The sequence below is a fragment of the Manacus candei genome, unplaced genomic scaffold (genome assembly GCF_025592945.1).
Source record: "Manacus candei isolate 608988 ecotype Guabito, Panama unplaced genomic scaffold, ASM2559294v1 h1tg000131l, whole genome shotgun sequence".
Taxonomy (NCBI): Eukaryota; Metazoa; Chordata; class Aves; order Passeriformes; family Pipridae; genus Manacus; species Manacus candei.
This window is the reverse complement of record NW_026138179.1, coordinates 459074-486458: the sequence shown is the minus strand read 5'-3', so window position 1 is coordinate 486458 and position 27385 is coordinate 459074. Positions and strand designations below refer to the sequence as shown.

The following is a 27385-nucleotide window of genomic DNA, read 5'->3' as shown; positions in this document are numbered from 1 at the left end:
AAAGCCCTCTAAGGTCATCAAGTACAACCATTACCCCAGCACTGCCAAACCCACCACTAAATCATGTCCCCAAGTGATAGACCTACACATCTTTTAAATCCCCCCAGGGGTGGTGACTCCACCACTTCCCTGGGCAGCCTGTTCCAGTGCTTGGCAACACTTTCAGTGAAGACATTTTTACTAATATCCAATCTAAACCGCCCCTGGCACAGGAGTGACGAGCACCCCATGCTCAGGGGATGGATGGGCAGCCAGGGCAGAGGGGACGGGCACCTGGTGCAGAGGGGACAGCGCCCCGTGCACCCACTGCAGAGGGGACGGGCACCCACAGAGGGGACAGCACCCACCGTCCGGAGGGCTCGGGCCCCACCGCAGGAGCAGCTCCTCCCGCGCCGAGCCCTTCCGCAGGGATCTGCTGCCACCTGCCTGCCCGCAGCACCGCGGCCCTGCCCGTCCTGCTTCCCGCGGTGCCATCCCGTCCTTGCCATCTCTGCCTGTGCCCGCTATCCCGGGTCCCTGCCTGTCCCCATTCCCCCGGTTCCTGCCTGTCCCTGCTCCCCCCCGGGTCCCTGCCTGTCCCCATTCCCCCGGTTCCAGCCTGTCCCTGCTCCCCCCCGGGTCCCTGCCTGTGCCCGTTCCGTCCCGGTCTCGGCCCCTCAGGACGGTTGTTCCCCCCTCCCGTCCCGGAGGCACCCGCACCGCTCCCCGGGCAGACCAGGACTCTCCTCTCGCTGGAAAGGCGCTCCGGGAGCCTGGACGGGCTCAGGGAAAGGTGGGGTGGCACAGCCACCCTGCCAGGGCACCCATCCCGTCAGGACGCCCATCACACCAGGACGTCTGTCCCACCAAGGCACTTCCATCCCACAGGGCACCCATCCCACCAGGACATCCATCCCACCAGGGCATCCTGTCGGGGACAAGTGCACCCCTCAAACTGTCTGCCCCAAACACTCCAGCGCCAGAGCGCCCTCCCCCTGCTGATTTTTGGGATGAAGTTCCACGGTTGGTTTAACTGGGCACCCTGTGGGCCAAGTCCCAGCACAGCAGACCCCAGAGCATGGAACAGCCCATGCCACAGAGAAAACATACTTTACATGTGCCAGGCCTCAGCATATAGTGCTAAATACACCAGAAATTGCTAAACCTACAGACTTACAAAGAACACGGACTCCAGGGAGCCAGGCAGGAACACAGCATCGGAAAAAAAATGATTTTTTGGTGACACCAGCCAGCTGCTGAACAACCAGTGACCGTCACTATTCAGGGAGAGCAACCTGCCCGCCTCAGAGGGGGAGAATTCAGCGTTTGCACTTTTTTTTTTGCTGGGGAAGGTGGGTGAGCTGGAATGGCTGTGAGTCACCTTCACCCCCTTGGAGACCGAACGCTCCTGGAGCTCTGGCAGCCTTGGTGCTGTGCCCACTGGCCCGGGGAGCCTGGGCAGTGCCCGACCCCTCTGGGGAAGAACCTTCTCCTAATATCCAAGTTAAACCTCCCCCGACTCGGCCGCACGCCGTTTCCCGGGTGCTGTCCCTGCGGATGAAGGGATCTGTACTCCCTGGATTTCTCCCGGCGATCCCGCCGCGGCGCGCGCGGGGCCGGGCGGAGTGGCGGGGGGCAGCCTCGAACCCGCGGCCCCCGGAGCCGCCGCCCCCGCCGCGCCGTGCGCGCGTCCCTCCGCGAGCGCCTCGGCGGCGCTGTTCTCGCGAGGGGGCGCAGGGGGGCGGGCCGGGCCAATAGGAGCGCGCGGCTCGAGGAAGCGCGGCGGCTCGGCCAATGGGGGCGCGGGGAGGGAGGCGCGGGCGGCCAATGGGGGCGCGCGGCGCGGGGCCGGCGGGCGCGGCGGGCGGCGCGGGGCGCAGAAAGCAGGTGAGGTGCGGGCGGGGCGGGCGCCGCGCGGGCGGGACGGGGCTGCGCGTCCCGCCGCCTCCCCTCCCTCCTCCTCCTCTGCCCGCTGTGGCTTCTCACCCCCCGCGCCGGGCCCCGAGCCCCCCGGTAGCCGTCCCCAGCCCGCGGGGCCCGTGCAGGCCGCTGCGGCGGGAGGCTGGCGGGGAGCGCTCGCGGGCCTCCCCGTGTGGGGGCTCCCCGGGAGTTGCCGCGTGTCGCTGCCCCAGCAGAGCTCACGCAGCGGGGCCGGCTGCGGGTGCCCGAGGACGGGTCTGTGCTCCCGAGCCGGGTCGGCAGCGCCGAGCCTGGCTGTAGGAGAGGAGCTTAGTGTTTAACCAGGGTGCCGTGGTGGGGCCGCAGGAAGCTGGAGCTCGTTGTTTGGGGAGGTTTCAGGAGCGCGGGGTTGTGCGTGCGTGTGGTTTGGTGTCTCTGCTTCAAGTTCTGTGCGTGGGGGTCGTTCCTCAGCACGGCAGGGGTAATGGTTGGTTCCCAGGGAATCATAGAATGTTAAGGGGTTGGAAGAAACCCTAAACTAGTCCCAACCCCCCCTGCCATGGGCAGGGACACCTCCTGCTAGACCCTGTTGCTGAAGGCCTTGAACACTGCTAGGCTTCAGGCAGCCACAACCTCCCTGGGCAGCTTGTTCCAGTGTCTCACCACCCTCTCAGTAAAGAATTTCTTCCTAATATCCAACCTAAATTTCCACTCTTTCAGTTTGTACTCATTACTCCTTGTCCTGTCACTGCAGTTCCTGAGGAAGGGCCCCTCTCCAGCTTCCCTGTAGGCCCCCTTCAGGTACTGGAAGGTTGCTGTGAGGGAAAGAACACCTGCTGTCCTGTGTCTGAGCTCATGAAAGGCACAGTGCTCACAGCCCTGCCCCGGCTCAGCTGCTGTTTCACAGCAGATTTTGTTAAGCTCGTGTGTCATCGTAGTTCGTAGAATGTCCTGAGCTGGAAGGGACCCACAAGGATCACTGAAGTCCAGCTCCTGGACCTGCACAGCACAGCCCCAAGAATCACACCAAGAAGCAACCACTAAGTTGCCAGGCAGTGCTTTTGTGTATGCCTGGTGGGATGCAGAAGGTAAACCATATATGATGTTTGGGGCTCTGGTGTTTTTCAGGTCAGTAAGTTTGGTGCAGGAGAGGATAGCTGTCTTTAAACACTTCATGTGGACCTTTCAGACTGTCCTTGAAGGAGGTGATGATTAGCCCTTTCCCTTTACCCCAGCTCACTGGTCCTCTCTACCAACAGCAGGTCTCACTTCTCAGGTAAAAGAGGTGAAAATGACTGTAAGGATTTCTTACAGCACACCTTGGATGCAGAGCTCTGTTCCTGAACCTAAAGAGTGCTACTTGTTTGTCTCTCCTGGGCAAGATAATATGTTACAGGTGTGGTTTTCCCAGAGTCATCATAAAGGGCACACAGTGTACAGAGTAACTTGCTTTCCCTGTTTGGTCCCAACTGCAGGCAACAGCCAGACTTCTGTGAAGCGATGCTGAGGCATCTTTGTGTTGAACCCTGAGCTGTGGATGCACTGAGTATTGGTATCTAATTAGCAACTACTGTGGACTGTCAGGTGCCATCTGCATGCCAACATTATTCTAACGCAGAATGTCTGAACAGCAAGTGGAAGGGTTTGGATTAAAGTCCAGGTGCAAAGAAGGGCTGTTTCTCCTCTCCAATATGGTCACAGTGTTTTAGGGACAGTAGTTATGGCACAGAGAGCTAAGGTGAGGGTGACAAAGAAACACCAGTTCCTGTGTACTTCACCACTCTTCACTTATGTTTTGTCTTAAAAAGGTTTCCTACCCCTTGGGAAAACTTACAAATAGAAAAAGCTTAAAATTGCTTGGAGAATGTACATGATTCTGTCATCTAAATCCATAATGTTTCTGTGGTGCTGATATGACAGGGAATTCGGTGAGGGGGCAGGATATGGGGTTTCATTTAAGGAATTTCAAATGATAAACCAAATGCTCTATTTAATGAGGGTCAGTTTGCTACCCTCAGTGGGAAGTTAGTGCCCTGCTGAGTTGGGTGAGAGTCAGGTGCTTAAAATAAGTGCTAAATGTTTGGAAAGGAGGGAGGGTGGTAAGATGACAAAGCTTCCAGCTGAGTCAGTTACTCAGGACAGTGGGGGTTGAGACCACTGTGAGGAACTTACGGCAGATAAAAGGCAGTGTTGAAAAATATGTGATACTATGTATTGGAAGAAATCACTTAAAATGCCTACTCTTCAGTTCCAGGTTAAATAATGAACAGTGTAGAGAAGAACTGTGTGCTCTTGTTTCTCCTTTCTCACAGCACAAGAGCAAATAACTGAATGTTATTGCCTTTAAAACTGAAAAAAAACCATTTTTGTTCAACATACATACTGTAAGGGCTCTTGGGGGCCATAAAAAGATTGAACTTTTGCATGTCTACTTACAGATGAGATGAAGAAGAGAAGATGCAGGACTGAAAGTCTTTATGGGAGGCAGAGGAGCACTGATTGAATGGTGGTAGAACAAACAATAGGTTTGGAACATTGTTGTGTGGCCTATTCAGGAGCTTTTAGGTATTTGTTTTTAAGCTGGCCTATCCTGATTTCATCTGGTTTTAGAGTAACTAGGGTGTGGAAGTTTTCCCTCTGTTAGGTTTTATTAAATATTTATTATTGTGCTTTACAGGCTAGAGGGTGAAAGTGAGCAGCAAATATTTGGGTTGTACCTGGTCACTTTCATTTGGAAAATGAAATTTTCATAGAAGATAAGGCAGGAAGAGACCTCAAGAGTTGACCCCAATGGTTTCTCCTGCTACTGGTGAGGGATAAGAAGGTCTCCACCCTTTCTACTTTATGCCTGTCCTACTCTTCAAGATCCCCAGTATCAGTGTCTACATCCTTAGAAGGCAACTCATTTCAGTGTCTGTCTAATATCCTATAAATGTAATTGTGCTTTCCTTTAAAAACAAACAAAAATTTGACCACCTGCTCTTTGATTTCCATCTCTGCATTTCTTAATCAGCTCCCCTGTCTGTAACAGGGGGATTATGTTGCTGACTTCCTCTCTGAAATGCCTCTGTGTCTGCTGCTGCCAAGAGCCATGCAAGAGCTGGGTATAATTGCTTCTGCTCGCACAGAATTCTCCAGGCCTGCAAAATGGGCCTTTTACTTATTCATTTTTATCTCAGTAGACAGAAGCTGCCACACTCTCTGGAGCAGCCCAGGCTTGGAGCCTGTTGGAAAAGCACTTCTGCCTCAGATCTTGGCTGTAGCAAGTAGAGAATTGCTGGCTTTCTCTTACCACTGCACTCCTCTGTCTGCCCTCCCCAGGAAGCTGATCCTGACCATCAGACTGGGTCTCTTGGGCACCCTCAGGTTGGACCCTCTGTGAGAGGCCTGTGCTGAATTTCTTCCTCTTCGTTTCCTGTTTTGAGGAATCTTTCTGCAACCTGGGGAACTCTTGGTCCATCAGTTATGCTGAATGTAGTGGGTGAGGCTTTCCTTCTCCCCTCTGATGTCTTCCTCCTTTCTTTTTCCCACAGCACTGGAAAAATCTGAAGTTTTTACTCTGTTTCTCGAAGTTAATTAATTAGATGACACGAATCACATCAGCATGTGAAGTACAATAGACACTTCCATGTGCTGGTTGGAGTATTTCAGCTTTGTGTCTTTACTAATCTAGTACAGTAAAATGTTTATGGTGGCCATATTTGGAGTAGAATAGGTACAGCATTCTTCCTTAGATAGTACTGTGGTGCTCTTGAGAAGTTTTTAGCATTTCTTAGGTAATAAACCATTAATTATAATCAGTCTGAAGCGACTTAAGAAACCTGTCATCCTTCCTATTTTCTTTTTGGCTTAAATTCAATTCACTTGTACAATATATAGTGCTTATGTGTGGTTTTGAGTGTTGGGGAAACATTAAACTGGGGTTTAATGGAATCATAGTCTAATGCAGGAGCTTCTATTGATAAGTCATCAAAACTGTTTTAGTGAAGAGCCTTTTCAGTCCTGGCTTTTAGCCCAAGGTCGATCTAGTTTCACTGAAGTTAATTTAATTTCTGACGTATTTTCTTTCCTTTAGGTGTCAGTTGTTGCTCCTTCCCCAGCCAGACATGAAAGTCTGCCATCACTCTGCTCATTACTGTGGTAGCAGTTTCCATCTTGCACAGCAGCCTGAAGAGTCAGACTGCAGTCTTTTGACTGTAGTAAATTCTGTCAGGGTGGAGACAAAGTTGTTCATGCTGTTACGAAAATACGAATATTCAGTCTAAATATTTGAATTCTGTCACTTAGAAAAAGCTGTTTAGTGTTGGCTCTCTAAGTTTTGAATTGTCCCTTCCAGTACTTGGTTATAATCACAGGTACTTCTAACTTGCTCCAAAATAACTAGTTTATTCTGTATTTGCTGAATTGAGTTCAGTCTCACAGAGTTGTTGCAGTTGCTCTGCACAGGCAGATTTATGGGACAGACCTTACATGGTATTGGCGTGGTGTCTGTGGCTAAGATGTGCAGGTTTGGGAGCAGTTCTCTAGCACTGATTCTTCATGCTTTTGGTTTCAGTGCTCTGAGAAGTCAGTGCTTCTTACACTGCCGGCTTTTTATCTTGGTAATGAAAAGAGGAAGTGGACCAGATCGGATCAAATCAGGCTGATGTCTGTGCTGTTCTCGCAGTCACTGCTCCCTGAGGAGCTGATCAGTTCGTAGCTGTACAGAATGTGGCTGTTCTGGTCAGTGTCTGCCAACAGAGGCTGTTCCTGGCAGGGGTGCACCTGAGTTATCGCAAGTAAACACTGGAAAGATGTTCTGTACTGCATTGCAGGGCATGAAACTGCTTATTTCCAGCCTCCTCCTCCCTGTTCCGCTCCATCTCGGTGGCACGCTAATCTGGGCAAACAAATCCCGTCTCTGCTATCTCACCTGATTAGGAAGTCAGTGCAAATCCCATCCCTGCCTCCCCCAGCAGCTCCCAGCTTCCCAGAAGTGTGTGGGGAGTGCTTGTGAAATTCTCCCTTCCTGGATGCCGGCTGGTGGGGTTTGTCCTGGCACCCAGGCGGGAGGGATGGGTTTCTCTCTCTAGCTGCATATGTCTGAATGAATCATCATGCAGTGCTTTTAAATCATTTGTCCAGACAGAGGAAGGCACTGCTACTGGTAGTTGTACTTGGGAATGGTGGCGAGACTGAGAACGTGAGGAATGTTCAAACTGTGCTGTAAAATTGCTCTGGTGTGGTTGAGAAGAAATTCAAGAAATACTTGAATTGCAGGCTACTGTTGGTTTATAAAAATCTCTGTTTTCTTCTTGGTGGGCTCCCTTGAACCAGATAGTCCCCAGTGATTTTACTTTGGAGTAAATGATAAAGAGCTGGAACTAATGCTTGAGATCTGGTTCACCTTATTTCATCCCAGGCCCTCTGGTTTTGGGTGCACATGCTATGAGAGGCTGTACTGGAGATTTCCATCTCCACACCACAGATGTCCGCGATCTTCAGTGGCTTTACAGAGGTGCCCAGTGCTCCTCTCATGTTGGTGTTTTAGCTGCAAGTCATGATTTGGTGTGTGAAGTTGAGGGTGTGGGATTCATGTTTCATTAATGTGGACACAACTGCAGCCACATGTCTTTGTGCACAGTGATCCCAAGCACATACACTCGTGTCCTTTCTGTAACAGCAGCGGCTCCATTCTGAGTTCAGAACTGCATGATGCATTAGTGCCCTTGTCTGGTACAGCCCTTGCCTCATGCTCTATAGTTTATTTAATTATTCTCTCATTGGGTCTGTGCAAGGAATTCTTACACTGGTAAAACTCTCTGCAGACATTGAAATTAGACACAGGTCTTCTGCATTGGAACAAAGTGTACTTCTTTTGACTGGGGGTTAATGAAATATGGAGTAACACATTTTAATAGCTAGTTATGGCTGTCTATGTGCATCTATAGCTCTTAACCTCATGTTTATGTGTGTTTTCAGCCCTCCTATATTCCTATCGTGCATATGTATGCATCTGTTTATAATATATAAAAATACAGAATGATAGAATGGGAAGGGACCCATAAGGATCAGGGAGTCCAGTTCTCTAAGCTATTTATTTATGTGTGTGTACAAGTAGTTTATGGCTAAATTAACACTAAATTCTCCTTGGGACTTCTCTGCTTTCACCCTCCTTTGTATTAAGGCAATATATGAACTGTCATATGGGATCTGCATCCCACTTCTGACAGGTCCATAAATTACAGTCCTGCAAGGGAAAGCTCTCTGAGACCACTTGAAAGGATTTCCTTGACATTTAATGCTTGGGGAGGATGGACAGAGCATCCTGTTCTAGAAGACCTGCTCTTGCTGGCCTGTCTGTGACCCTGCAAGTGTGGAAACAGTTTATAGCTGATCAGGAATTTTCTCTCTCTCTCCGAAGTGTGTCTTGAGTGAAACCTGCCGCAGAGATGGACACGGACGGCTTTGGGGAGCTGCTCCAGCAGGCAGAACAGCTGGCAGCTGAGACAGAGGGGATCTCGGAGCTGCCTCACGTGGAACGGAACCTGCAGGAGATCCAGCAGGCCGGGGAGCGGCTGCGCTCCCGCACCCTGACCCGCACCTCCCAGGAGACGGCCGACGTGAAGGCGTGAGTGTGGGGCACGGGCACTGCCATCCCGTGTGGGGCATGGGCACTGCCATCCCGTGTGGGGCACTGGCACTGCCATCCCGTGTGGGGCACTGGCACTGCCATCCCGTGTGGGGCACTGGCACTGCCATCCCGTGTGGGGCACTGGCACTGCCATCCCTTTATGGGGCACTGGCACTGCCATCCCGTGTGGGGCACTGGCACTGCCATCCCATGTGGGGCACTGGCACTGCACACCCTGCATGGGCAGGGGAAGCTGCTCACAGGGTTTAGTTTCTAACGGGTGGGGACTCCTGCGAGGAGGACGTGCCTGGGAGAAATATGATGACTGCAAAGCTGGTATTTAGTTAGTGTGGGGTGTCGTGGCTTGAAACCCCCAAAAATCCAATTCTTGAGTCCAAGCCCTCCTCCCACAACTCACCCCAGTGTGAGAGGGGTTTTCCAGACACAACACAAGACTCAATATGGGGGAAAGGGAATTATATTACAATTATTACACAAATAAATATTATAATACATTATATACACAATCCTAACTATCTCTCCTATGATAAAGCAATATTTACATTGGATCAAATCTCTTTTCCCTCCAATAAAAGTCCAGAAGGGAAGAAGGAAAGATCCTTTCCACTTTGAGGGCAGCAGTGTCTCTCCTCTCCAATGCAGCAGTCGTAGCTGGAGTTGTAGCTGGATCTCTTTCCATTACACACAAGGGGGTCTCCTCTCACCCCTCTCGGCCCTTCGGGGGAAAAACCACGTTTTTTCCCCACCACAGGGGTTTTTTGTTTTGTTTGTTTTTTTTCCCTCCCACCTTTCTCATACTTCCAAAAAACACCAGAGTAATTGAAGGATTTATTTGAGTAGCTGCTGTTCTCGATTTTGGGCGCTAAAGCCAAAAAGTGCATACCTTGCTCTGGCTGCTGCTGAAGGTGTTTTTACCAACACAGTGTACAGTTTTTCTGTGTGGAAGGACTTGGCAGCTGTGCAGCACTGCAGTGGAACAGCAGAAAGAGTTCAGCAGGCTGAGGTGGTTGGATAGACACATAGGGCTGTTCTAAGTTTGGTTTTGTGCAGTTTTTATAACATGTCTGGGAGCACTGTCTGTACGTGGCTCGCTGCTGACCTAAATATTGGCAATGAGTCTGGGTTTGGAGTTCTGTCTGTTCAATACTAATTTCATATCTGTACAATTTCATCCTTATAGGTCTGTTCTTCTGGGGTCCAGAGGGCTTGATATATCTCACATTTCTCAACGACTCGAGAGCCTGAGTGCAGTCACTACGTTTGAGCCTCTGGAACCTGTGAAGGACACTGACATCCAGGTAGGGACATTTGTGACACGTGAATTACTGTGCTGGTCACTGCCATTCTTGTGTTGTGGTTCAAAGCTGTTCTTAGGCCTCTGTGGAGATGCTCTTGCTCTGTGTTTAATTCACTGGCTAGAGGAAATGCAGAGGAGGGATGTTGCTTTCAATGATGAAAGATGTTTGAGTTAACTGTCAGAAGCAGCATTAAGTATCAAGATGGCAGACATATATTTTAAGATCCAAATTCTTGCTGAAGTCAAGAAGAACTGCAGCGGCCAGGTGGAGGGGAGCAAGAACACCGACACGATGTGGGTAAAGCAGAACTCCGTTTATTGAAGCTTCTATGACTACATTTATGTTTGTTTCACTTCCGTACACGCGATCACGCATAAGCTTATTGGCTAAGTCACCTTGTCCACGCGCAATACATGTGAGCAAGGGGTTCTCTTCATTGGTTACTTATATTGGCGTCATTAATGCTTCTGCGGTTACAAGTTCCTGTTTTTACTGCCCAACCTGACATCCTGTTTTTCTCCTTTTGTCCTTTGTGGTCAAACATGACCTTCTCATCTTATACACGACTGTATACACTTTCAACTGTTCTCAATCTCCGGCCCCCTACAAAGAACTAGGTACATACTTACTTTCTTTGTGGACCTGTCTTGATTGGCTTTGCAAGCCTAAATTGCCCAGGGATGCTTCTCCCTCGTAGTTTTGAGACCTATTTTAATGTTTAATTGGAAAATCACATGTGGAACCACTTGGCAATTTTGAGGTGTTGGAATAGGGGCCATTTGAATCAACAACCAGAAGAGGTGAGTATAGCTTTTTTCTTTCACTGCATCTCAGATGTCATAACCTTGTCTTGGTGGTAGACTGAATTTGCCATGTTTCATATGCTTTATCAGGTGATTTAATCTTGTAAATTTTCCTGTAGATTGTCTCCCTGGGTGTCTTAAAAATTCATGTGAACCATCTATTTTTGCTTTCTGGCCGTCGCCTGCCCCTGTAGAGTATCTTCCTGATGAAATCTGCAGGATTCATTACTCAGTTAAGGGCTGGTAATGGAATCGACGTTGTGGGTTGCATTGAAGGTAGCAGTCTGAATTACTGGTTAATCATTTTAAAGTTTATCTTCTCTCCTTACTGGCAGACGACTAAATTATGAGGGTTAAAAGAGTTGTAAGCTCTTCTTTTTTCTTTTTTTTTTTTTTTTTTTGCAGGAGTAGTGTGCTCTGAATTACTTAACTTCAGGAGGGGCAGGAATGCATGTGAAATTACCCCATTTTATCTAATGTGTGTTTTATTTTAGCATTTGGTGCCGTCCATTTTGGGTGAATGGGCCCTTAGTTTAGTCTCGTTCCGGTATTAGGAGCCCTGTGGTCTCCTGTCTTCAGGCAGACTTATTTAATCCCAGTTCTCTAAGGCCTGCTTTCACCAAAAATGAGTGTGCTCTGGAGACTTTATCTATTGCCTGATCATAGAGTGAGAGCTCTAAACCTCTGACATTGTTCGCTTTCTATCTTTTCTCATTTTATTCCTCTGTTCCAGTTTGTGATGTTGTTGTATTTCTAATTGGTAGTGTTAAACTTTGTACAAGTCTTCCTTGACCTCATTCTGTCTAGATTTTTTTTCAAGAACTCTTGCCTCTTTTTTTCTTTTTCTTTAGAGTTTACTACTGTTGCTAATTCTTTGATTTCTGATGTTTTTCCTTTCTGCTTTAAGAAGAATCTTTTTGTGGATTCTCAAGCCCAGAAGCAGTGGAGCGCTCGCTCTTTCAATCTGAGATTTGTGGCATGTAAGAAAATAGATAGGACTGCCTGATAATCACATTTTATATTATGACTGGTTGCCTAACTAAAATGTGAAGGTTTTCTTCTTTCTTAATTATACCAGATCTCGAGGCCTAATTTGTTACCATGATTCTGGTATATTCTTACGGTGATCCCAGAATGTTTTCTCCAGTATATTTTTTTTAGTCACCCTTGTCAATATTTGAATGTATCCTCCTGTTCAGGAAAAGCTTCAAGTTTAACATAAAACTGCTGGTTAATTGTAAATCAATGTGTTTAAGTGGCCAAATCAGCCAATGAGATTCAGCCCTTTCTTTAGGAAAACAGCTTAAAAGTACAAATGAGAAACAGGATTAAAATCAATCATTTAAATCAAAGTTCCCTGTTTGCTCTTTTGCATCATGATTAACACTGGTGGTTTAATCAGTGATCACTTTAACGACTCATCTCTTAGGCCTAATATTCACGTGCTTGGAATCTTAAATTTTTTTTGCAGGCCATGTGCAGAGAACATTCATAGTCAATTAGCTAAGAGTGATTTGCAGTGGGAAGCATGGCCAGGGGCTCCCTTTTAGACCATCTTGCAGGCACAAGAGTGAAATGTGAGTTCTGAATGTTTTGTCCCCACTCGTTTTTGCAGTTCACAGGTGCAGTGATTTTTATGTTGTCTTGCAGAACATCATCCTCTGCTCTGTCTGAGGATATTTGCAGTCACATCTCAAGCTGTCTGGCTGGTGTCAACAGTGCTCTGTTACCTGACAGTTACTTGCTTAGAATATGGACAAGTCCCTGCACTCATCTGTAGGTTTGGTATGCAGTCATCAACACTTTCAGGGTAGTTTGTTGCTAGTTATGTAAGACACTGCTGACTGTCCTCTAATTAGCTCTATTAATAAAGAAAGTCTTAAAGTTATTTGGTGCTTTAGATAAAGATGTGCTATGAAAGTTTCTTTCTATGTTACTTTTTCTTATGCCTTCTGATGATGGGATTAATTTTCCTTATTCCTAAATAATTAGTTTTATAAGGCTCCTTCAGAGGTTTTGTGTTTATTTTGGGCCAGATGTAACTATCTCTTTGCACTGTGTAGAATACCTCCTCCATAAGTTGCTCCCATTGTTTCTGGAAGGCAGAGTGAACAGTGATAAAAGGGAGGGATCTGGTTTATTTCTTTAGGAGACTTTACTCTGCTGTTACTCAGTATTTACACAGACATGCTGGAAGGTTTTAATTCTGTGGATTGGGAAGGGCTGTTCTGTTCTGCATTGAGTCCTCAGCCTGTGCTTTCCAGCGTAACCATTCCTCTTTTTAACCAGCAAAAACTTCTTCATAAATCCTTAATGAACTTGGTTCACACTTCATCATCAGTGTTGCAGGCTCAGCTCTCCTTTGTCAGTCCTGTCTTTTCCTCGTGCTCAACACACAGACTTGCAACTCTGTGTAGATTGCAGCAAATTTATTTAGCCTTAAATCCTGTCTGAAACTTTTGTAGAGTCTTTAATTATTCTTTTATATGTGGAGGAGAGCATCCTAAGGCATGAAGTCCCAGGATGCTGATGCAAAACATTCAGAAAGTGTTAAAAGAATTTAGGAATTCACCTTAATAGATTTAGGAATTCACCTTAATAGAAGTCTTGACTTGGGTTAACAAGCAGGAGGGACTTTCTGTACAGAACCTCTTTAAATGGTACACTATAGTGCTGACTAAAAAGTGCACCAAATTGCAGCTCAATTAATTATCTGAATTATTTATCAGTTGTAAAATGTAGATTGCTTGCACATAAAAGGGTTGTGAGTCCAGGAAATGTCTCCCACTAGAGCAGTAGGCCGGGAAGATTATGTAAAAGATTCTGGGCTTGCCATTGAATTATAGGAATTTGTATTTTTCCTCTCTCATTTCAAAGCTTGTGTTCTTAAATTGCATGCAGCACAACAAACACTTCTTGCAGTAAATTCAGTTTATAATAATTCTTGTGTCAAGAATTTGTACAGATCAAGATTTTTCTGGGGCATTTTGGCAAAACCTTTTCCAAATTGAATGTGCTACTCAAGTGATTCTTGATGTCATATTTGGCACTATTTATGTGCTTGGGTCTTTTTGTTTGTTCCTTTGTGTCTTATAAAAATCCCAGGTAAGAATTGATCATGTTAGTCTGTATCCCAAAGACAGGCTGTGTGCACATAAACCGATTTGGGTACCTGGGAAGGGTTTGTTGCAGGATCCAGGTCCGATTCATACCTGCTGAGATAGTTTGCCTGGTTACAGTGTATGTTTATGCTTTATTCTGGGCTGTGGTTTTGAACATGTCACGTTGGCTTGATCCTAGATTTTACCCCCCTCCCTGCTTGTTTTGAAATGTCTAAGCCCAAAATCACGGTGGTAAATGTAAGAAATGCTTTGCTCTCACTTTTCAAGCTCGTTCCAGCTCTGTGCAGATTTGTGAAATGAATGCTAGAGGCAGACACGAGCTCTCCTTGCATGCATTGCTCATCTGCTTAGGAGGTTTGAGGTGAAGGCCTGGCTCCATCACACTGAAGGGAAATTTTGTTGAATTATCTCATTTGTACAACTGTTTCACCTTGACCTTCTGGTCTAGGCAGAAATGAAATGAAAGGTTGCATAGTAGGGTTTGGTTTTGATTTCTGGGTGTGGATGTTCAGAGTATTGACTGAGTAACTCTCTAGAGGTCCAGATACAGAAATAAGAGCTTTTATCTAAATGAGGGCAGAGGGTTAGACTGAAATCCATCCAAGTGGCAATGGAGACAGACTGAAATTAAGTATCTGGGATATTTTCAAGCTTTTCAAAATACCATGAACAGGTTCTGCATCAAAGATAGCTTTGACTTCTGCTTTAGTGTTGGTAGAATCTGAGTGCCAGGCTGCTTGCTCCAGTACTATGTGTTCTGTTTGTGTATATGTAAGCATATGATTTGTTAGAGTTTTTAAATTATACCAGGTACTGAAAGGGTGTGTTATTCAACAGTCTAGCTCTTACTGCTCTTCTGTATTACCATTTGTGATATACTTTGTGGTATCTGCTAGAATAATACCAAAGCCTGTGGGTAATCTACTAGAGGATAACTAAAATCAGAGTTTATAAATGGAAATGCTGACACAACCTTAAAGGGGCAGCCTCAAGTGCTGTTCACCATCCATTGTTTGCATTAGCTTAGCCTGAAAATGCATTTTTCCTTTTGCAGATTTTGTCCTTTCCCGTTTGCCAAACATTGATTTCTCCCCCCGCCCCCAAGTCCTTCAGTTCTAATGGAGCTTGAAATTAAGGTGGCTTTATTTTTCTGTGGCTTCCTCGTTCACCCAAATCGATGATGCCAGCACAGCTGTGGGGACCTTTTAACCATCGCAGAGCCGCGGTGGGGAATGCAGGAGCACAACCTTCCACCTCGGCTTTTTGGGGCTGCTCTTGGTTTCTTTGCATTGCTGCGATGCAAGGAGTGAAAAATAGTATTTGCAGCCCTAGTTTGAATTCTTCAAAAGCTGTAGGAATCTTGGGCTCCAAAAATAGCTCCAAAAATACCTTGCTACAAAGGTTCTCAGAAGTAATTTTTTTTTATCCTCCCACTGGTAGTGCATGCCAGTGTCAAACCCTGCTGTCTCCTTTGCCTAGGTTGTCTCACTGCTTGCATTCAGGATTTGAGCCCTCATGTACACATTTGGGCAAGTAAGTCAAGAATATGAATATCCTGGTAATTAATGTGGCCAGAGGCAGTTTTAACACAATTGAAGAAAGCAGTGATAGGGAGTGAATGAGTATTTTGACGTGCAGCAAATGGAGTTAAGGGATGTGGACCTTAGAAATATAAATTACAGAAACTTCCTCAACCCACCTCTGAGGTGTTTGCATGTCTCCCTTCTTTAGGTAACGTGTAACAATTTTACATAAATTGCAGCCAAGGGCTTTTGCAGCCTGGGTGAGACAGGCAGGGGTTTGATGGCCTGTCTGCCACCTTCCTGACCCTGACAGAGTCCCAGAGCCATCAGAATGAACAGGCTGGCCCTGAGCCTCCCAAGGCCTGTCCTGATTAAAGGATGTCCTGGAAAATGGCAAGATGTGCATAGACTGGGATGTGACTGGGATTTAAGAGTGCAGGCTTCTCTGTTTCATAGCCGGAATGGCTGGGGTTTGTTTTGGTTTAAGTTAAAAGGAATAAAAAACAAACAAAAACAAACACACACACAAAAAATAAACCTCTCTCCTTTTGGCCTCAGATAGGTGAGTGAATCACACTGTAGAAAAAGAGAGATGAGAGAGGGAAAAAAAAAGCCAAAGACATTGGGAATGTATTTGGGGGTTTTGGTGTTATTTTTTCTTTGCTTGTTGCTTTTTCCCTCACATCCTTAGTAAGCAGCTGTTTTCTGTAGTTTTCCTTACTGCAGCAACATGGTTTAGTAGTGCAGTTTTAAATTACCCTGGCCTTACTAACCTTAAAAACAAACATGCATGCCCCCCCCAAAACCCAAACCTTGGCACATTTAGTGTGGAATACTCTGGCATTTCGTTAGTTGGCCAGATTACAGTCACTCAATAAATGCTGTGATATTGAATTATTTCAAATTTATTTTTTTTGCTTGGTTGCATGCTGATTGGAGTAATTATGTGGTGATGTTCCAGTTCATTATGGTTCTGATCAGGGATTCCTGACTCTAAGGTAGTTGGGAACAGCGTGTGTAAACAAGAGGGTCTGAAAGGGATATTTCAAAACTTTATGCTAGTGCAAGGTCATGAGGTGGAAAAATTGGGAACTCTTGTTCTATTAGCTGTGTTTATTGATCTATTTAAATTCAGCTATGTCCTGGCACATTTCACATTTCCTGTCTGCTTAATCCAGATATGTTCTCTGCATCTCAAATAGGTACAACTGTAGACTTTTAGCAAATGTCTTCATTTCCCCTCCCCTGTTCTCCTTTTGCTGTGTAGCTCTGCCCTTGGATGACAGCTGTTCCAATTCCTAATTGAATGTTACCTCGTACCCCTGTGAAGGAGCAAATGTGGTATAAAAGGCAGCTTTGACATCACATATCCCCAAAGCATCTCCTATGCTGAGGTGTAAATATCTCTGCTTCTCTTGGAAGCACTGCAGGATCCTTTAATAGAGTGAATCTGGGTGTGATACCTGAGTCAGGATTTCCCCCAGACCCTGCTGGTAGCAATGTTACTATTGCAGGAAGTACTGTGGGATCATTAATGACTTTCAGGATCTGTGTTCCATGTAACCAGGAGGGTGGCACCTCTGGCAATGTTGTACCTCTCTGTGTCACGCAGTCCCATTAATTTAGTGCTGGCTGAGGTCTTGTATTGACCACTGACCTAGACAGTGTGTGCTCAGCATGTGCAAATGAACTGTTGGAGTTGGTGTTTTCATGGTGCTAGAAAGATTTAGTAGAATGGTTTCATCTCTGTGGTTACAGTGGATTGGTGAGAAGAAAGAATTTGCTGAGATGCAAATTCTTGCAACCTGCCAATTTGCCTCCTCTACGTATCATGCCATAGAGCACTTCGTTGGATTAAAGAAATGGTTTTATTTATTTATATGAGGCTCAAATGTAGCTTTTGCAAAGCACAACTCCCATCTTGTTTTGTAAAATTTTGAAACCATTACAATAAAAGTGTAGACCTTGTAGGAGAGGATTTCCAGTACCTTGATTATAGCTCTGAAATAAAAAATCTGCAGGGCTGTGCTGGAATTTCACAGTGGAATTGATTCCACACAGAAGTGAACCAGGTTCATCTATGTTGTATTTAAGGGGAAAAAAAGTTGTCAAAAATAAACGAGAAGGTAAATGAGGTTTCTAAAATATGAGCAGCATTTTGTATAGCACCAGTGTAAGACCACAGTTTGGAGGTTTTCTTTTTTCATTCATTCTTTATTTTTAAAGCAGTCCAGTTTTCTCAGTGGACCTTGGTATATCCTTCCAGTGCCTCTGTGGAAATGGGAAGTGGAAACTCTTGGCTTTGGGAAGCCCTGCTCACAGCCACACAGAGGCCTTGGTGCAGGGACTTTTCAGAGATGGCAGAACCTTTCAGTCCCAGCGTTGCAGTGGGTTAATGGATGTAAGCTGTAGGTTTGGCACTGAAAAATGAACACTTACCTATTTAAGTCAGTATGGCTTTTCAGCTCTTCTGAAAAAGAGAAGTAAAGAAAATTTCCCAGCTGCAATAGGAAAAAGAGAATTCTGATCTTCATCAAACTTGTCTGAAATGAGGCAGAAAGACTTGGAGCTGGCCTGTAAGAGAGGTGGATTTGTTACCCTTCTCCTAAGCTATTGCTTTTGCAGGGTTTTTTTGCTAGTCTTTATTACATGAGCATTGTCTTGACCACCTTTCTCAACTAATTCCTCATGGTGCTGTGAGCTGTACAGAAAAAAATCACTCTTCCACAAGGGAAATCTGTAATGTGAGCAGGCCAGACTCTCTCACCGAACTCCTGTGGTCACAAACAGCATAAAACCCTGGACACTTTCTTTTCAGCAAGGCAGTTCATCAAATTTATTAAGAAAACCAGCAGCTGCTGCAGCTCTTGACTCCCTCCCCTCCTTTCAAGCCCCCCTAATTTACTCAGGCCTCTTGAAAGTGTTACTGCACTGATGAATTCCACTGGGGTTTATTACTGAACCATTTGCCTAATTTAGCAGTCTGGGAAAGGCCACAGGTACATTGTTGTGCATGGCCTCCTCTCCACTATAGTAATTAGTCAGTTTGACTCCACATCCAAAATCTTAATCCTAGGCATTATCAAGCTTTGCTTTAAAATAGTCACTAACTAAGAAGTGTGTCAACTGTTTATCAATGCCTGGGCATCAAACTGAGATGTACTTGAGCGAAACAGCAGCCTGGAAATTTGGCACTTTGCAGAAGAAATGTTTGGGTTGTGTGCATGGATGTTTTTTAACTTTCTTTTTGAAGTCAGAATGAATTCTTATTCCTGCCAAGATATGCTCCTGAAAGAAAGTTGCAGCCTTTTGAGGTAGAACTAAGGATACATGCATTTGCTTCACTCGTTTAGATTTTTGGCACAACTTCTGTTCTCTCTGCGTCCTTTTTGTTTTATTTCCTGTCCTTTATTTCTCATCTTTCTTCATCTCTCATTTTTTTTCTTACTCCACTTGTGTTTATTCCCTTTGCTTTTCTGCTCTGGATTCATCTATTGCCTCCTCCCTGCTCTTTACTCAGGTCTCTGTTTTGACAGTATTTTGGGTGCAAAAGGGTTGTTTGCTTACTTGGAATTAAATCATTAAACTTCTGTTAAAACAAAAAGCAGTTATTGTGAAATGTCTCATTGGTTTTCCGTGCCTGTGAAAATGAGTGAAAGAAGCTTAAGGGACATAAGTTGGAAATTTTCTGTACCATTCCTTTACTTGTATCTCAGCAAGCATGCAAGATGCATGGTGCTTCCACCAGAAGCTCCAACATGCTTGTGCAGCATTTTGAACCACAGCTAACAGATTATTTTTTAAGTTAATTGGAACAGCATGCTTAATTGTTGCTTGGTAAAAAAGGCTTGAGAAGGCTGGAGAGATTTAGTTTTAAAATAACTTTATAGAGGAATGAGTTAGCATGTTGCCAGCTGTTGTGACTGCAGTGGAAGTCTCTGTGGACTGTGCTTTTGAAGCAGCAATTTCTGGGTTCTGTGTTATCTCCTGTGTTTACTGTGGGGTAGAGGTGGAAAAGGGAAGAGAGGTTTTCTAACTTGTGCTATTTTTGAGCGAGCAAAGGGAAGGCTTGCCAGTGTTACAGGAGTGCTGTTCATAGGCTGGTGGATGAGGAAAGACAGCAGGAAACACCTCAGTGCTTAATTTCAGTTTCAGCAGCTTTATTAAACCCTTTTGAATGCTTCAGTTGGCTATCCTAGACTTGATACAGGATTAGCTGAAACTAAATCTGTCATAGTTGATTTCTTAGACCACATTTGGGACCGATCTGTTTGGTTGCCTTTACGTGCTTATTGTCAGCACCAGATAACTCAGAGGAGAAGCACTGACAGAGATGTTCATGGGGATATCTGCTTGCTTTATTAGGCATCTCCTTGTTCCCTGGTGGTTAGTGACTGGCTCTCCCTGAAGCACGAGGAATAATAATTCTTTCCTCAATTTTAGTGTTAAGCTCAGCTGTAGATACTGTCAATATCCATATACAGACTGAGTCAGTTTTTAATCCCATTATGTTTTTGGCCTTGTCATCTTCCTGTGGTAGTAAGTTCCACAATCCAATTACAGATTATGTTAAAATTTATTTCCTTTTATTGGTTTTGAGCTTGGCATCATTTAACCAGACATAGTTTCCTTTTTGTTCAGATCTGTATGAACTGGATTTCTGGATCTGCCCTTTCTGGAACACTTATTTCACAGACTTTTAAAGTACCAGCTCTTGATTCCTTTTTATTAACGTTATTCATCCCCAAAGTGTTCCCACCTCATGCTTTTGCTGATTCCCCAGGTCTGCCCTGCAGTTTCCCTTCTGAGGGTGGCTGTCCAGCTCACATGGTGTTCTTGATAACACCCCATTGTTGTTTGGTTTTCCTGATAACGATGTTCAGTGTAGCCAAACCCGGTGTGAAAGGCAGGAGGAGTAATCTGTGAAGGATTTGATTTTAATCTTGGATAAGTGGGAGTGCACAGGTGGGGATACCATACAGTATCATGACAAATCCTTATCTCTAAATGTGCTTGCAAGCCAGTAGGATTCTTTGGGCCAGATTCTAATGTATGAGAAAAGACATTTCTGAAGACAAGTGGGGGAGGAAATGGAGGGGGGGGAATAACCAAACCACATTTCAAACATATGAGTGGGAACTCGCATGTTATCTCCAGATCCTTGGAGCAGTAATTGATTTTGCCTGCTATGGTTACCATATAGTAACTCTGAAACATTCATTATTTCTTTCCTCTCCTGCCCCAAGGCTTGTAGCAAAAAATGCGAGTTTAAATCCTTTTACTTTGTCTGTTAAGTAGATACAAAAACCTGAAGGCTTTAATGACTCTGAAATAAGCACTAATGCAGTAGTCAAAAGACTCACCATTCTCTTGACTAAAAGAAACTGTGACCATCTTTAGCTCCTCCTGAAAGCTAAGTGCTGGAAGCTGGATGCAAAGATCTATCCCACTGTGGAATTACACATTTGGACCTTGTACTCTGGTTTGATTCAGGTTTTTTTACAGAGCTAACCCTGCAGTATTTCTTTTAGTACCCATCTGTCTTGATTTAATTTTTTCAAGGTAGAAAATGGCTTGTTTAGAAAATTTGTAGTTCATTGCTACTGAACAGATACACTGTATCAACATCACTTAATTTTGTTTTGCTGTTTGACTTGAGGTTAATGTTTTGGCTTCTCATTTGCTGGTAGGATGAAGTGCATAACAGTGCTGTGTGTCATTAGTTAATGTTATGCTAAATGTTTTGTTGTTTGTCTGTGGTTTCATACCCTTAGATGCTTTCTCTACCTTTGCTAATGTCCTCTTGATTTTTTTCTTTTTTTCCCCCCTCTTCTGAGAAAAACCTTGGTGTCTGTTTTTCATGAGCTTTTGACTTAGTGAATTATGGAAATAAGCCCTCAAGGTGGACACATCCTCTGGCTCGTTGCTGGAGCAGGGGGGAGCTGAGCAGGGAATGATTCCCATCAGCTCATAGTGTAAAATCTTTGGCTAAGAGGCCATGGCTAACTTGTCACTCAGTTATGTCCCTGTTAGTCACTGTAGCAGAATTGTTAACTTGGTAACTTCTTTCCTTCTTTCTTCTGGGTTACTGTATTTGCTGGCTTTAAGAAATAAGGTTCTTTTGCAGCAGAATAGCAGAACAGATCTCCTTCCTGCAGGGGGTTGAATCTGCAGTGTGTCTTAAAGGGCAGGATTTAGTTGTTTGTCTCAGTAGGTCTGTCTTCTCTTGGTTACAGGTTTGCTGTATCTGTCTTACAAAATCTCTTGCTCAAACTCTTCTGCGTGCATTGCCGCTGAAGAAGTGCCTGTAACATTTTCTCTCTGAGATGAAATACTAATTTTCAGCCAATATATTATGTATTAGCAATGCATCCTGGCAACAAACGTTGCCTGAAACCACATATTCAGAGAGGAAGGTGGGAAGCGCAATTCAAAGGCTGGAGTCGTTGCAGAGACAGCTCAGCAGAACATGTTGCATGTGGGAAGTGCCCCAGAGGATCCAGGGAGGGTTCATCTCCCCGGGGAGTTTCTATATCTGTGGATTTTATGCAGCCCTCCGAGGTGGATCCTTTTGCCTTCAGCACGCCTGGCTGGTGTCATCTATAGGAAGGAACACACCCTGGTGCTGGATTTGCAAATGCAGTGTTTGTCTTGTGGCACAGGTGCTGGATAGTTATGGCCATCCAGCAAAAAAATGAGGATTTTTCTGATGCTTTACATGAACCTCGACATGGAAACTTTGAAACTGGAAAGAGTCAGATGCTGAAGGAGGAGAAGGATGGCCACCACTTATAAAGGAATGGGGTTTCCTGCACTCTCTTATATGCTGGTTAATTGACTTTAAGCAGGTTAAAGCAGCAGAGCATCTGGGGCAGGAGTTACAGTCTGGTTGTCCATGTCTCTGCAGAGCAGAGAGAGCTGGGCAGGCTGTGCCTTTGCATTAGTGAGGCTCTTTCTGGTGTCAGTGGCAATGGTTTGCTGATTTCATCCTTTTCCCAGCTGAAGTTCCAGAATGATATATTGAAAAGTGTCATGCCCAGTATCCTGTACCTCTGTGCCTTACGGAGAATGCATGCAGCAGACAATGAAATTGAATTGCTGTCACGTGTGACTAAAGAAAAGGGCTTTTGGTTTCTTTCACAATTTATATTTCAGCAAGTGCTGCAATTTGTTTTTGTAAGCTGAAAGTGTCGTTAATGCACTTCTTTGAGAAGCTGAGGAGTTCTGTTCAATAGTGGATTTGTGGAGGCAGTGTAGCTAGGCAGGACCTCAGCATTTAAACATAACTCCTGAGCTTATCGATTTATTTCACTCAAATGTTTTACCTCTTGAAACAACCCTTTGCTACAGTTACTGCACTGGATCATTGGCCTTGCTGTGTAGTATCGACTAATTATCTTAAAAAATGAACTTCCAGCTTCCAGAGCAAATCAGGAGTGACACCTTGTCAGTACCATGAGTGGGAACCTCTTCCTCCGGCAGAGAGGCCTCCACGTGGGCAGAGTGGTGCTGCTCAGGGTGAGGTTGATGGCCCTGAGAAGTGCCAGGTTTGAAAGGCTGAAGTGCTGGCCTTTCTAGTACCGTTTGTGAAATCAGTGCAGTGTGTTAATGAATGTGACTGCCATTGATGGGCGTCGCTTCACAGACTAAATCTTGTTTACTCAGACTGACAGTCTGGCAGCCGATTCCTTTGGGCTCTTCTTTTCCAGGGCCATGGTGAGTGTAAATGATTGAAGTGCAGTGCTACCTTTTGAAGTGTTTGTATGAATTCAGTGCCTTTTGATGCACAGTCATCCACTCCATCAGAGTAATCTTACCTGTGGGATCATCAGAGCTTCCTTTTGCATTAATATCAAATATTTAGTTAATTGTTACTTCTGATAGCCCAGCAAAAATAAAACAGGAAGAACTGTCTGTTGTTCCTTATTTTTTGGGTATGATTTAGATCTGGGATTTTTTTCCCATTAATCTCTGAAGAACATGCACAGGTGTTACTAGAAGGATCTGCTGAACAAGCTATTGCTACCATGTCAAATTTCTGTGGTCAGTACTTGTGTTTATTGCAAAAAAGCCTTAGTGATTCTTAGAATGTGTTGTTGAAATATCTTTTAAAAGAGTTTTTAGCTTTCTTTTCAAGATAAGCTTCAGCTGTTTTGGAGCATAGGTGCACTGACAGGCCTAGGATATAGAAGCACAGGGAAATGAAGGCTGAAATAGGAGCAGGTTCATGCAAATCAGTATTGAGTGTAACTGTGGAGATCTCAGGACTGGAATCTCCAGCAGAGCTGCAATTCAGTGTATTGAATTGTTAGAGTGTGCAGCCAGGTGGGTTATTGGCAGTGCACATCTGCATTGCTTCTGCCTCCAGTTACAGCAGCTTCCAGCTCTTTGACTGTCTCGTGGTTTAAAAGCAGGGGCTTTAAAAGCAGGCAGTGAGCAACAACAGGGAAATGTTGCCCTACAAGCTCATAATCATAACTTATATTAATGACTGGCATGATATTTTTTTCTATGTCAAGCTAAAACAATTAAGAGGTTCAGTTGCACATGGAATATCAAAATGCATTTGTTACTTGACTTTGACTTCTTGACATCTATATTCAGATCTAAACAAATGTGTCTGATGACAAATTGTGTTTTACCTTGGTTTATAGCACACTTTGTGAGAACAACTAAAATGGAACCCAAGCATTTAGCTTTTGAAGCCAGAGGCTCTAAGTGAGGTGTAAAAATGGAGAGTGTGCTGGAGTTTTGGGTTTCGGTTTTTTATTTCGGTTTTTCAGGGGAATGGAGGGCGGATTTAGAACAAGAGCTCATAAAGAGCCAAGGATATAGGATTTCAGCACTTGAGATTCATCCATTTGTACTGACTGACTGAAAGCAGCACATTGAAATCAAACCACCAAACTGCTGTCAGAGGTGCTGGGGATGAACAGGGAACGGTTTTTTTATTTCAGAGATTCTGCAGGACAGAAGGAAGAAGGGAATGTCTGTTACCAACTTTGAAAGCAAGCATCTGAAATACGTTCCAAGAGTATTTTGGAGCAGGAATGCCAGTTTAAATATTTATGCAGCATTTTATTGCACTGATTCAAATATTGAATAGCACCTGACCCTTGAATTTTTGGATCCATGCCTGACTGGCACCCCCTGATGTGTATATTTACTTAGAAAACGGCCTTCTGTGGCAGCTGCTTTTCATTGCAGGAAATTGGGAAAGCTGGATTTTGATCCAATTTTTGTCATGATTTTCATGCTTGACTTTGAGTTCAAGAAATGCTTTCCTATGCATCATTTTCTTCAGCTGAGAAATAAGAGTTGCATTTACCATTTTCTGAGACCTCTATTGTTCACAGCCCTGATCAGTATTTGACAGCGTTTAACTGACCTCCAACTTCCCTCCCTCAGATACCAGACCTTGTAAAAAATAAGGTTGTTTGTCTGCATCAGTAGTTTCCTGGTTTGGCAGTGCTGGGCAGCACAGTCCTTGGCTGCCCCTGTGCTCCATGGACTGTCAGCAGAGCTCCTTTCCCCACCTGAAACAAGGAACTGAAGCTGTGCTACAAACACCTGTCCACTGCTGAAACCTCCCCTTAATCCTGAAGACACCTCCAGTCTGGACTGGAGATCTTCAACTCCTCTGAGCTGAAATTGTGCTAAGACTACAATTGGTTGTGCCCTGGGTTGTGGCCACACAAAACCCCTGTAACCTGGCAGTTGATTAGAGTCATAGGCTAAAACTTTGGTCAATACAGCTGCTGCTACTACCCAATATAATAATTTTATGCAGCAGTATTTTGTAGCATGGTGACTGTCACTTGAGATGGATTATTTACGATGTGCCTGATGTAGAGAGAGTGAGATGAAGCAGCAAAACCTAGTGATGAGAAGTCTGGCCTGGCCTATTGCTGGGCACCTACCCAGCTCCTGAATTGGATCTTGCACCAGCAAACTGCTCTTGGGGTCTGTGAGGACTTGGGTATTCCTGCCCCTTGGCTGCCAGACCTGCAGCATTGGCTGCTCTTGCAGAGCTCAACCTCAAGATGCAGATGCCCTGACTTCAAAATATCAGCAAAAAGTCTTTCCAGATTCCCAGCCGAGCTCTGTGCTTGTTTATAGCTGAAACCCCGGGGATGCAAGATAGTTTTAGCAAATAAACGTGAGGGATCTGTGGAGGGATTTCTGAAACAATCATTCTCTGTTTCCCTCTGTGTATTTGCAGACTTGGAGAAGAAAATGGAGAATTTGGTTGGCTTGTTTACCCAAGCTATTACACTGGCTTAGCTGTTCCATGATGAAGTTCCATTTCAGTACTGAGCTTACTAGGCTGTGGAGATAAAAATTATCAGTTTGATTGGTTTTGTCCTCCTGTTTTTACGTTCAAGCTTCACAGGGTTGGATCAATGTCTGCCACCATTTCTTCCTGAAAAACAGACTCACCCTGAAGCTTTCTGCAGACACAGGGAGCTGCTCCAAGTATCCAAATGCTGTGGGATTTTTTGCACTGTTAAGAAATATAGTGGTGGCTCAGCATTATGGCCATGGCTTTGAATGGGAAGCCAGTGTTAACTAAATTTAAAACATTTGTTCTGTGGCAGAGCAATACTGCCTGATGCCCATGCTTTCCAGAGGGTGTCCAGATCCCATACTCTGCAGAGCTTGCCTTTGGCTTCATTTGATCAAACTGATAGGATCTGTTGAGAGGGATCATGCAGGACTGATGTTGTGCAGGCAATTCAAATCTATGAATTGGATTAAAATCCAAATGTTAGTATGCTTTGATGGGATTCTTTTTTGTTTGCTTTTGACTGAGATGCTTTTTGGAGATAAAGTTGGAACCAGCTCCTAATCTGCAGTTGCTTGGGGCTTAGATGTCTGAGGTTTCTTTACTTTGCTGCTCTTACCTATTGACCTGCTTGATTAATTTTGTGTCTGAACTTCTGTCCTTTTTATTCCTGACTCTTCTGCCCTGTCAGTACACAGCTGAAAACCAAAAATCTGTACAGTTCAGAGGACCAATTAGGTTTAGACTTCAGGATAAATACTTGTTGGCTGTGAAATAGTATGTGCTTCACTTCTTGTTTCAAGAGTCTCTTATTTTTTTCTTTTATTTAGAGCTGAGCTTGACAAAGAAGGATGAGAGCAGATGCAGTTATAAAGGGTGCATTGTATTTTTACTGCAGTACTGAAGTATTGATTGTTGACTTATTGGTAGGCTTAATGCACAACCATTTCCTTAGTTAGTGTTTGAATGTCCATTAAAATGTTGGCTTGGTGCCAGAACGTTGAAATCCTGCATTTATAATATAATTTGTCTATCCAAAAGTACTAATGTGGTTGGGATTTAAAAAAAAAAAAAAGATAAATAGACAAGTCTTGAGTTTCCTTGTTTTGTATTTGTTAACCTTCACATGCTGAAATGAACCTCTGAAGTAGGAGATGCTGGAAAGAAGACAGAGGGACAAAACAGAGAGGGTTAAGCTTGTTTTGGTTTATGCATGTCTCTGGTTTTGGGTGGTGGCATGACCACACTTGTGGTGGAGAATGATGTTTTCAGCTATCTGGTTCTGTCAGGTAGTTTTGCTGTTTGTTACAACCTGCCATGAAGAACAGTAATTGTACAAAGCCTAAAGACTTCACTGCAGCTGGAAGTAAGTACTGGAGATGAAGGGAGACCAGAACAGCTTTCTGCTCTCCCAAATGTGGGGGGAAACAGTTGACAAAAGGTGAGAATCCAAGAGTTTGCCCTCTGGCCACTGTTCTGAGCGTTATTTAATCTCTCACGTAGACTTGTAGCCAAGACTTGCTGCAGTCCCTTTCCTATCATTTCAGCTTTCCATTAAATAATAAGATTTTGTAAGGTAGGGTTATTGCCTGTTTGAGTCTACCATTTTAAAAGAAATTAGTATGATACTTTTGCCAAAAAAAAATAGATGGTTTTCTCTCACTGGAGAGTAGTAGCAATTGCTCCACTTCTGAGCAAATGCTCGTGTGAATGGTGTAATTACTGAGATGAAGCTTGTGCTGATATTTGTGTTAAAATTGACTTCTTTTCTGCCATGGAATATTTTGGGATTAGTGTTTCTTTCCTCTCTGATCTGACCTTCTCCATTCCCCTGTTTCAGTA

At 44.5% G+C, this 27385-nt stretch overlaps 1 protein-coding gene across 4 annotated transcripts in view; it reads left to right on the top strand.

The window, feature by feature from the left end:
- Positions 1-1815: 1815 nt before the first annotated feature.
- NUP93 (nucleoporin 93) overlaps positions 1816-27385 on the top strand; it is a 77763-nt gene continuing 52193 nt past the window's right edge. Inside the window, exons 1-4 of one of the 4 annotated variants that reach the window (XM_051771226.1) lie at positions 1968-2966; positions 4317-4384; positions 8282-8488; positions 9693-9810. In XM_051771226.1, the coding sequence (XP_051627186.1) occupies positions 8310-8488; positions 9693-9810 (297 nt within the window). In that variant the 5' untranslated portion in view covers positions 1968-2966; positions 4317-4384; positions 8282-8309. Of the gene's footprint in view, positions 1867-1967; positions 2967-4316; positions 4385-8281; positions 8489-9692; positions 9811-27385 lie in introns of those variants that run through there. The other 3 variants (XM_051771230.1, XM_051771228.1, XM_051771227.1) reach the window with 3 other exon arrangements.